At 41.6% G+C, this 12,359-nt stretch overlaps 1 protein-coding gene across 1 annotated transcript in view; it reads right to left on the bottom strand.

Moving 5' to 3' along the window:
• Positions 1-12,359, bottom strand: part of LOC311143346 (dnaJ homolog subfamily B member 6-like) — a 48,141-nt gene that overhangs the window by 1,620 nt on the left and 34,162 nt on the right. Inside the window, exons 8-9 of the mRNA XM_084179187.1 lie at positions 12,170-12,240; positions 1,874-2,008 (exon numbers count right to left, since the gene is read on the bottom strand). Of these exons, the coding sequence (XP_084035313.1) occupies positions 1,874-2,008; positions 12,170-12,240 (206 nt within the window). The remainder of the gene's footprint in view (positions 1-1,873; positions 2,009-12,169; positions 12,241-12,359) is intronic.

Genomic DNA, 12,359 nt, shown 5'->3' with positions numbered 1-12,359 from the left:
TTCAGCGAGTACGTTTACATGCACACTAATAATTATGGCAGTAGACAGATTATGCAATATGCATATAAACACCTTATTCTGTTTATCTTAATCTTTATCTTAAAAGGTCAAAATCGAAGTAAGCACACGCTGAATAAAACACCAGGTTTTCTGAGCAATTCTTTGAATTATTAGGACATGTAAACACCTTAATCGGCGTTCCAGCTGTGTATTTAATCTGCGCAAGTGCTAGCAGCAGCCGAGCGTGCCTCCCTTTTTAGCGTGAGTTCGGAACAACTGAATGTATGCATCTTAGAAATAGTTTTCACATAAACTATATATCTCCCAATTTAGAATCAAATATGCTTCCTAAAAATAATATGGTCAGTGCCATCAGGTAGCCTGATTTCAGATGTGTCCATGTAAACAGGATTATTAGGGAACTCGTTCTTCTTGCAAAGTATGTAAACATTTTAGTCGAACTATTATATTAATCTGACTATCCACAATATTCACATTATTGTGGGCATGTAACCGTACTCAATGTGTCAGAGACACCCCGGTCGCTGTTTTTTTCTTGTTCAAAGAAAGTCAATGAACTAAATCAGAGAGGAAGAGGTGAAGCGAGAGGGTTTTCTTCACCAAAAATCTGTATACCTTAAGCAGATCATTGATTATTAAGCAAGTGAGGAGTTGTTTCTGATATAAGTGTGATGCATGTGACATCCCGGCAACTTTGAGAAAAAAAAACATTATATCGGAGTTGTCCCTGTTTAAATCCAAGACAGTCTATGCATATTCATGAGGTCAATGAATTTGAAATACCTTCGTCATAGAATTCAGACGGTTGACGACAACACCCCTCATCGAACTGACAATTTTTTTCAATGGTAAACGGCCTGAGTGAACTATCTTTGAGTGTGTGTAAGATAATTGCAGGGCTTTTGTGTTTGACCCTGTGACCCCTGGAGGAAAACAGCGGATTACCTTTGACCCCGAGTCATTACACTGCAGAACAACAGAGCCCTCTAATGAACTAGTCAGTCCTTTCATTCCCCTCAATGTTGACCTCAACCAGTCAAGCATCGCTACCTTTGTCATTGTCACTTTGTGTTCTTTTCTTCAAACAAAGCTTAGCCTGGAGGCCAATGATTAATCCATCCAAAAAACAAACACCACATTAAGTGTGTTCTACAATCAACAACTTCATTAACAACGTTTAGGAACACAACAAATTGAATTTGAATTAGATGGAAATATGTGTCCCTTTCAGTCTCGACAGAAGTCATTACAACCTCCTGTTTAGAACATGTCTAATTCAAATTTCGAATGTATTTTTCAAGCCCCTTTTACATCAGCAGTTGTCACAAAGTGCTTTACAGTCTACTCTAGAACCAGCCTGATCACTTAGATTTCGGATGTTTAAAAATGTCCCCAGTCAGTTAAAAAAACAAAAAACGATTGCGCAGCACTGGGCGCAAATCATAATGCTTGGAGTTAGAGCGTGCTGCTTAGACCACTGTGCCACCACTGTTCACAATACTCTAGCAAGCCGTGAGAATACTTGATGATAGTTGATGGAAACAGCGCATTGTTTTTAATGATATTGTTTTAAGCTTTCCCCAAACCATAGCCCTAACCTTAACCACTCAGAATTAATGCCTAAACTGTTAACCTTTGAGTTGTTTCTGTTTTAACCCTTAACCACGCAGAATTAACCCTGTAACCACATGGAATTAATGCGTCAAAAATAGAGGTTAATCCATAACACATTGAATTTCGAAGGGAAATTAGATCTTGTTGACACAGCAGGCCTGTTCCTGGGCCTCTCTGTACAGCCTCCACACCTTATAACTTTTCTCCTCAGGAGAGAACACTAAGTTGGGGGACACACCTCTGGTGAGTCCCAGGCTCTGTTGGCCACGCTCTTCATCTTCCTCTGGGGGGTTCTGTGGGCTATTCCTCAGGAAGCGTTGGTGGGAGGGGAGACCGAGGAGGGTGTTCTGTCGCCGGTCGTCATCTTCCAGACCTGTATGGGTGGTCAGAGTAGTTAGCAGGGACCTGCGAGCAGAACACACATCTGTAAACCTAAAGCTAGATTTACTTTGCTCCAACACCTCAGAGTTTGTACACAGTTTATACCGGTGCAATTTATGGTCACCGGCGGCGCATGCAAATGTAAAGTGATAGCATGAAGAGCGACATGATTCTCCGGGAGAATCTGATAAAAAGGCATCGAGGCAAGGTCAGACTTACTCGTCCCGCACCTGATAGATGTAAATCTACCTTTATTAACCAACTCCTGCATGGTCAAAGGCAGTGCCACAAAGACCCACATAAAAGTTGATAAGGGGTACCCTGGGCCTGGCCACCCATGGTGAAGTGGATGAATCTGAGCTGTCAAAACCACTTTTATACAAGGCTTTGAATCATGACTTGTGGGGAGGGAGAGTCTCCTTTATGTTGCAATATGAAGCCTGAGTGTTAATCTGTGTTGGCCACGTATTAATAAGGTGATCATTATCACACAATTATAGGCATCAGCTGTTGTGCTCGTTGAATAGGGACTGTTCAGAATATAGATGTTTTAGTACAATGTGACATCCTTGACACGAGGAACACAATCAAAGTGAGAATGAGAAGCTTCTCTTATTATATGTTGCTGTAGTGTATTAAGATTATGACTTTGATAATGTTTTAAGTGGAACCTGAGAGGATGTTTATTTAGAGGAAAGGGAGCCGTTTTTAGGGTGACGCCCCATAGAAGACAGGGGATTGGACAGTAGAGGGAGCCACCCATATTTTAGGGAATATTATAAGTACTGGATGGAGACAAAGAAGAGCAGAGCGGCCATTGCAATTTGGGAAACACTGCTCTCCGGATGCTATATACATCTGTACACTTATGCTGAAATCTTGTGATATGAATAAAACTTATGATCAAAGTTCAGTATAAGTGGACTCCTTTGTTTAACAGCATCATTAGCAACATTGACTCGACACTACATTGCCTATAGAGAACACAAGTGTGATTCAAACCCGTGTAGCCGTACCCAAAAAACCAAGAGGATGGAACGCAAAGACTTTCAAACATCCCCTCTGGCTGCAGCAATCCCTTGCTTTCATATTGCAACCATAGAGTTCATTCATATTTCACGTGGCCGCGCTTTATTGTGATTAGACATGTAAATAAAATGAGATTTCGTTATTTTCTCTCGGTAATTTACATTTATATTGAATTAGTGGCAGTGTATAGGGGGAGACAGGGGTGACTTATTATGCTCTGAGATTACATGGGCAGATTTCACCGCCATTGTGTTTTGTAATTAAGAGGACAAGAAAGGAGCCAGATGCTCTCTCGTGCCAAACCTGTTTTCATTTAGAGAGAGGTCTGCACTAGCTTTCAAACCCCCTCCATCATCCTTCCATCATATCCAACAGTCAAGCCTTTAACAAATCCCATGCCATTAGAGTGACATATCAAACCAGTGGATATGCTTAGGGACACACTGGCCAATCTGCTTGGAATAAGATTAGGCCTAAGTGCTGCACTGCATATGGACTGCATTGAAAAAATTGCCTTGGAGGACATTGCGTTATATTCTGGGCTTTACAATGTATACACAAGGATTACCTTTTGTAACATACAATTATATTTGGTATTTTGCACATTTTCTGAGTCGGACTAGATCTAATAACTACTTAAAAGTAAAGCATTGTACCCCTCAAGTCTCTTACAGTATTTTCTCTCTCTCATCAGTTTAGGTCGTGTGTGTGTGTGTCTTGTGCCATTTTGTCCTGACTGGCAGTAAGCACTAAGGTAACAAACGTGTCTCTCTCTCTTCCTCTATTTTCTGGATATGTGACCCTATTTATCAGCCACTAATTATTTCATCTATGTAGTTGTTGAAGCTCAATTTCCATAGTTATCAAGCTCCAAATCATATCACTTGTCCAATCTGCAGACATGGCAGAGAAAGTAAAAACCGGTGGGAAGGATGCTGGAAGGTAGCGAACAATCGGATAAGCCGGTCCTCATTCAGGCTGTAATAAGCCTTGTCTGAGACAAAGGAAGCAGCACAGTGAGACTTTGTCTATGTCCCAAATGGCACCCTATTTCCTATATAGCCCTATGGGCCCTGGTCAAGGGTAGTGCACTACATAGGGCTTAGGTTACCATTTGCGACGCAATTTTCAACTCACTTGATGACCAGACATCTTATTACCATGAGGTCAGCAATCGCGACCCTGGCAAATTTGCAGTCTAAGTTGCGAGAGGCAAGCGGGCGCAATAGTCTTTTAAAGGCTGCCAAACAAATCAGTTTCTAAAGTCCACATCCCAAATGGAGGATTGACACCACGTAGTGATAATCCCCTCGGTGGAATAACATACACAATTGGTGGTTTACGGCTCAGGTATTCCCCTGGCTTCGGTCTCCTTCTAGCTCTGAAAGACAATTAATCCAAGTGCGTATTCCCTTCTGCAGACTGCCTGAATATCTAATCAGTTTTGCATTGGAGAAATGGAGAGTAATTGCATTTTACCGTGTGAGAATCCAGGGCTGTGAGGCGTATTGTCAACATGTCCCTGCTCTGCGGATCAATATTTGTTTGTATTATGAGGTTGTTACCTGGGCGATAAGACTCCCCGCCCCACAGAGCCGTGCAACCATTATCATTTAATTGATTTAAACAAAACAATATCAAACAGCAATGATAATAATGAGATATTTTAATAGTCATAAATGCAGCCTTTTATTTTCTGGATCAAAGACTTAATTTGACTACAGAACAGACGTTCCCGCTTCTCCATGCATACATTTAGATCTATTGTCTGAAGGGTGTCTATCATTTGTTTTGTTTCAGTCCAGGGTGTACGAGTCTACATCCTGACGCACACACTACACACTACACACACACACACACACACACATAGCTCTTCTCAGAGAGAAACACACTTACCTACCTTAATCATGTTTTGGACAAACCTTATGTAGGCCTACTGGATTTGACTGCTCTGAAGAAGGCTACACACTGTTGTTTGGGGTTCAACGTCCAACCCCTATCAACATAATCGACTTATCGATGCAAAAGTCTGCTAATCTTCCCAATAGTCTCTCCCTCCCCCATGTTTTAATATACATCCCGGGCAGGCGGCCAGCAGCAGCAGTAGTCTGCTGAGGTGACACCACTACTGAGCACACTGATAATGACTACGTTGCAAATGGTACCCTATCCCCTATATAGTGCACTGCTTTTGACCAGAGCCCTATGGTCCCTGGTCAAAAGTAGTGCACTATAATAGAGAAAAGGATGTCTTTTTGTGCCCTTGTTCAAACACGGTCAGGCAATAGCTGGGTTTGTCCCGGTGTTAGCCTCTATCTCCTCAATCTTTCATAAAGCAGCCGACAACCCAGGCGTTGATGGTGGACAGATATGGGCCTGCTGCTCCAGGCGATGACAGTTGCGTGGAATGCAATTCAAACAGGATGCTGCCTGCTGCGATCAGGAAGCCATTTTGTGGCCCCGGGACAGGAAATCAAAACAAGATCTGTCATTAGTAATGGATGAGCATGAGATCCAGCCTTTCAGTTTTCAATCATAAAAGCTTACTGGTGTTCATTTTTCATATTTTTGCCTCTAGCAACTGCATGAGCAACTGCAAGACCAATGGCATCATCCTGTGCTCACGGAGGTGCTGGCAACTTGACCATAAAGTGGCTTGTGGTTTGAGACATGGATAGTAGTATCATGTCATTGCTCATTCCACCTTGTTATGGTAGCTAAACTAGTAGGGCTAGTCACAACAAAGCTAGACTAATGTAAAGAGATTGACAGGCTGACAGACAGCCCATTGGTTCAGCCACTGAAGAAAGTGAACTATAGAAGCAGCAACAGACATACAGTACAATAAGATTAACTACAGCTTAATTACATTGTGTGGCTGACAACTACAGACAGGGGAAGACAGCTCAACTCTGTTTATGTCCCAAATGGTACCCACCCTATTCCCTACATAGTCCAGTACTTTTGGCCAGAGCCCTATGGAGCCTGGTCAAAAGTAGCACACTATATAGGGTGTCATTTGGCAGGAACACTAGAACCTACCTTCCACTGTGCTAGCCACATTAATAATACAAACGATGAGGAAATAATATATACATTTGCAATGTCAGACATTTAGGTTACAGGTGGATCATCAGAATGTTTTTTGTTTTGCAGTATATGCAGAAAATCAGCGTGAATGACTTTGGTCCAAGATATCAAAAACAAAAAACTCAAATATCTTTTACGAAGCTGGAAGACATTTTACATTACAATAACCAAATACAAGCTGTTTACTGCAAAACATTTGGAACTTTTTTTAGAACACAAAACATTTCTACCTGAGAATGATGATTCACTTGTGAATCTTAGAGTTATGTTTTGGTACAGTATAATATTTATGTCAAAATCTCTTAATCTGACCTCATACTGTAGGTAGAGCTACAGGTAACTGCCAAAATAAAGGAAACACCAACATAAAGCATCTTAATATGGCGTTGGGCCACCACGAGCCAGAACAGCTTCAATGCACCTTGGCATAGATTCTACAAGTGTCTGGAACGCTGTTGGTGGGAGGCGACACCATTCTTCCACAAGAAATACCATACATTTGGTGTTGTTGATGGAAAATGCTGTCTCAGGCACAGCACCAGAATCTCCCATAAGTGTTCAATCGGGTTAAGATCTGGTGACAGAGACGGCCATGGCATATGGTTTACATCGTTTTCATGCTTATCAAACCATTCAGTGACCACTCATGCCCTGTGGATTGGGGCATTGTCATCCTATGGGGGCATAACCATGGTATCCAAAAGTATGGCCTGCCCAGCATTTTTATACATGACCCTAAGCATGAAAGGATGTTAATTGCTTAATTACCTTAATTATCTTCCGGATTGTCTTCAGGCCTACATTTCAACATTTGTTGTGTATAACATATCATTAGTTTGTAATAAATGCAGATTCAATTATTTAATCATAAGAAAATACCGTTGTGTACTATTGTGTTTTAACACATAAATGCAATGGCAGTTTTCAGTCAGCAGGAGGAGCTATTGCACCATGGAAAAATACTTCCTACCGTAATTTCATTACACTGGAGGAAATCAATATATTCAAGCCCTACATACATTTTATGTTTTCATAATTACTGGCCCAAACAGTTATTAAAAAGCAAATGGGAAGACTAATTCATGATGCTTTTTTTACCTTAAAATATAAAAACAAATCTCCCACGAGGGCAAGGTGTGTTCTAATTCAATTGAATGCAAGGCCTTAACAGGAATTGTAAACATTTTTAACAGCAGTGATAGTCCCGGTATTTAGCCAGGGGCCTTACTCTCTTTACCCTGTCAGCTCTACCACAGTGGAGGGTTCGATAATCTCCTCCACTCATCAGCACATCTCCTCACATTCACACGCACACACAGACACTCAACAGAGGTAAACTGAGCCAGGCAGCCACAAGGACAAGGCCACAGTGTCACCTAGCAACGCAGCCACCACTTCAATCAACCTTCAGGTGAGAATTAAAACCATCAACAGAGCAGCAGAGTGAGGGAGAAATGGCTACCACAGCTGAGAAGGAATTTGAAGGACAAATAGCGCTGTAAGCCAAAATTGTGAAATACAGGATCGTATTGACTAGGCACCAAATGGAAGAAAACAGATTGAAACAAGGAGGGACTACCTGAGCTTGTCCAATAAGAAACGCTTGTTATCGTTTTCCGTTGCAAAATGTTTTGCGACAGTGTGCATTAATGAATACAACCCAAGAAAGGTCAGATAAGGGTGTATTACCATGTGCCTATATGTATTGCTTCTTTAGTTTAGAACAGTTTCCTATGAGAGGATGGTAGTTCTTACACAAAACATAAATGGGACAGTAAACTGGGTCGACAGACCTGTTCTCTCTGCTTTCGTTGCTCCACAGTGACAGCTTTATCCCGTCATGTAACGCCTCTCACAAAAATGCACTGAAGCTTGTGTAAATAAACTGACCCCCTTTTAGCACATTCCTCAGAACTGCTGTGCACGACTGACCTGTGTTTTACACGCACACACCCAAATACACACCCTCAAAACACACACTTCCCTTCTGCTGCAGGGCATAATAAACAGCTGTAAACCCTTGTGGCAACTGCTGCCAGTCTGCCACCATCTATACCCACTGCCAGTATCAAACAGTGGCACGGCTGCACAGCATCTGAACACAACTGCCCAGTGCTAAGGGACAATACATTACATTACATTTACATTTACGTCATTTAGCAGCAAACCCGGGTTGCGTCCCAAATGGCACCCTATTCCTTATATACCAAATGGCACCCTATTCCTTATATAGTGCACTACTTTTGACCAGGGACCATAGGGCTCTGGTCAAAAGTAGTGCACTATGTAGGTAACAGGGTACCATTTGAAAAAGCAGCCCAGTCTCCATAATAACACATTGCATTGAACATTGAAGCAGTGCTGATTTGTTTTAAACCTATGGTTTATAGACAACACACTGGTAATCACATCTGATAAACAGATTACATGTTGCTAGATGAAGGACAAAACAGACACCGTCTGCGTCCCAAATGGCACCCTTTTCCCTATTTAGTGCACTATATAGGGAATAGGGTGCCAATTGGGACGCAGACACTATGCTGCGAAGGCCAGGGAAACGCTGAGGTGAGGATGTGTATGACACCCATTCTCTAAACAAACACATCAACACATTTACTGCAACTAGGAGGGCAAGGGAGGACATGGGACACAGCTTAATGGATTCAAGAGGGGTGAGAGTGTGTGTGTAGGAATACGTACCTTTTGTTGAGATGAACATTCTTGACCAAAGGCAACTAATACTGCCATAGTGTCTCTTTCGTTGATGCTAGCTAATTATTCTATATTGATAGTCCATGAAGAGACAGCTATCACTGAATTTTTACATTTACATTTAAGTCATTTAGCAGACGCTCTTAACCAGAGCGACTTACAGTTAGTGAATACATTTTTTATTTTTTATTTTTTTTATACTGGCCCCCCGTGGGAATTGAACCCACAACCCTGGCGTTGCAAACGCCATGCTCTATCAACTGAGCTACATCCCTGCCGGCCATTCCCTCCCCTACCCTGGACGACGCTGGGCCAATTGTGCGCCGCCCATGAGTCTCCCGGTCGCGGCCGGCTGCGACAGAGCCTGGATTCGAACCAGGATCTAGTGGCACAGTTAGCACTGCGATGCAGTGCCTTAGACCACTGCGCCACTCAGGAGCTGAATGAATTTGATATGATGAACCACTACAAAAATGCAGGTGTAATCGATTAGCTTAGCAGTAAAACTATTTTATAAGTAGGTTAAAATGAACACGTGAGTGTGACGTGATGAGTGATTTTTTTTTTTAAACAGTGAGGGTGGTTTCCTTTTCTCTGTGTGTTTGTGTTAAGCAGGGGTCATCAAGTAAGCACACACACATTGAGGGAGTGGGGTGGGGGTCGTGAAGGTGTCACTCAAGCCAAACAGAATCATCACACACACATTAATTGTGAATGCAACAGCCCTTATAAAGGGGTCATGCTGAGATTTATTGACCAATTCTGAAACATTTATCATTGTTTTTTCTTTACAAAGTACACACAATCCCCTGTATATACAATATAGATATATATATATACAGTACCAGTCAAAAGTTTGGACACACCTACTCATTCAAGGGTTTTTCTTTATTTTTACTATTTTCTACATTGTAGAATAATAGTGAAGACATCAAAACTATGAATTAACACATATGGAATCATGTAGTAACCAAAAAAAGTGTTAAACACATCTAAATATATTTTATATTTGAGATTCTTCAAATAGCCACCCTTTGCCTTGATGACAGCTTTGCACACTCTTGGCATTCTCTCAACCAGCTTCATGAGGTAGTCACCTGGAATGCATTTCAATTAACAGGTGTGCCTTCTTAAAAGTTAATTTGTGGAATTTATTTCCTTCTTAATGCATTTGCTTTGTGACAAGGTAGGGGGGTATACAGAAGATAGCCCTATTTGGTAAAAGACCAAGTCCATATTTTGTCAAGAACAGCTCAAATAAGCAAAGAGAAACGACAGTCCAACATTACTTTAAGACATGAAGGTCAGTCAATAAGGAAAATGTCAAGAATTTGAACATTTCTTCAAGTGCAGTCGCAAAAAACATCAAGCACTATGATAAAACTGGCTTTCATGAGGACCGCCACAGGAAAGGAAGACCCAGAGTTACCTCTGCTGCAGAGGATAAGTTAATTAGAGTTAGCAGCCTCAGATATTGCAGCCCAAATAAATGCTCCACAGAGTTCAAGTAACAGACACATCTCAACATCAACTGTTCAGAGGAGACTGCGTGAATCAGGACTTCATGGTCGAATCGCTGCAAAATAAAACACTACTAAAGGACACCAATAACAAGAAGAGACTTGCTTGGGCCAAGAAACACGAGCAATGGACATTAGATCGGTGGAAATCTGTCCATTGGTCTGATGAGTCCAAGTTTGAGATTTTTGGTTCCAACCGCCGTGTCTTTGTGAGACGCAGAGTAGGTGAATGGATGATCTCCGCATGTGTGGTTCCCACCGTGAAGCATGGAGGAGGAGGTGTGATGGTGTGGGAGTGCTTTGCTGGTGACACTGTCTGTGGTCCTCTGTAGCTCAGCTGGTAGAGCACGGCGCTTGTAACGCCAAGGTAGTGGGTTCGATCCCCGGGACCACCCATACACAAAAATGTATGCACGCATGACTGTAAGTCGCTTTGGATAAAAGCGTCTGCTAAATGGCATATTATTATTATATTATTATTTATTTAGAATTCAGGGCACACTTAACCAGCATAGCAACCACAGCATTCTGCAGCGATACGCCATCCCATCTGGGTTGTGCTTAGTGGGACTATCATTTGTTTTTCAACAGGACAATGACCCAACACACCTCCAGGCTGTGTAAGGGCTATTTTACCAAGAAGGAGAGTGATGGTGCTGCATCAGATGACCTGGCCTCCACAATCCCCCAACCTCAACCCAATTGAGATGGCTTGGGATGAGTCGGACTGCAGAGTGAAGGAAAAGCAGCCAACAAGTGCTCAGCATATGTGGGAACTTCTTCAAGATTGTTGGAAAAGCATTCCAGGTGAAACTGGTTGAGAGAATGCAAAGCGTGTGCAAAGCTGTCATCAAGGCAAACAGTGGCTATTTGAAGAATCTCAAATATAAAATATATTTTGATTTATTTAACACTTTTTTGGTTACTACATGATTCCATATGTGTTATTTCATAGTTTTGATGTCTTCACTATTATTCTACAATGTAAAAAATAGTCAACATAAAGAAAACCCTTGAATGAGTAGGTGTGTCCAAACTTTTAACTGGTACTGTATATAGTCTCTGTTTTTTGTTTATGATGAATTGATGAAAGAGTTAGTCAGAACATGAACAGCCTTGTCATTGGCAATCATGCAGAGATGAAAGAAACACTCCTATTCCAAAACAAACAAACAGAAAGCAAAAACAAATGCATATGAATACTATATCAATGTATTAATCATCTAAAAGTGTTCATCTGAAACATATGAATATGAAAATGGTGTACAGGTTAGAGAGGCGTGGTTTGAGTTGAAAAAAATAGGCAAAGGGTTAAGGCTGAGATAATTCGACAGTTAATAAAATAGTTCAAATGAACAAAAGCAAAGCAGTCAAATGCTTTGATCAAATGTACAGCTTGTGCCCTTGGCTTCTAGAACTAAAAGGCCAAGAAGTCCACCCATAGAAAAACTGCAATACAGCAAAATAAATGAATAGTACAAATCAGTAATAAACAGTGGTCCTAGTAAGAGAATGGTCCCAAAACAAAAGGTAAAACGGGAATAAATACAACCGTATTTGAACGTCCCTCGCTCCTGCGGCTAAACTCAGTTGAGAACACATTTCCTCGCCATGAGACATGTTAACTACGAATGTCAACAGGGGAGAGAGAGAGAGGAGAGAAACCAACCGCCGTAAGGTCGCGACCCTGAGCAGCACTGTCACGCTGAGTTAGTTTAGTTTGTTTCCAGGTCAGGTGTGAGTATTTCAAACGTTGTGCAGAGGTTATCACTTGTTATCCAGTCTTAGGAGCTGCTCCTTACCGTTGACGGATAGAGACTTTAACTGACCGTCCTCCTCCACCTCCACCCTCTCCTGGCCATTCTCCACAATACTGCAGGAGATAAAACAGACTTAGAACTAAAGACAACAGAGTTATTTTAAATCATAACCTTATTGTTAAGTGTTACTGTTTTTCACTATTCAAAACTGTGTTGATGAATCGACTACAGC

This window comes from Coregonus lavaretus (assembly GCF_964263955.1).
Source record: "Coregonus lavaretus genome assembly, chromosome: 2".
Taxonomy (NCBI): domain Eukaryota; kingdom Metazoa; phylum Chordata; class Actinopteri; order Salmoniformes; family Salmonidae; genus Coregonus; species Coregonus lavaretus.
This window is presented reverse-complemented; position numbering and strand designations above follow the sequence as displayed.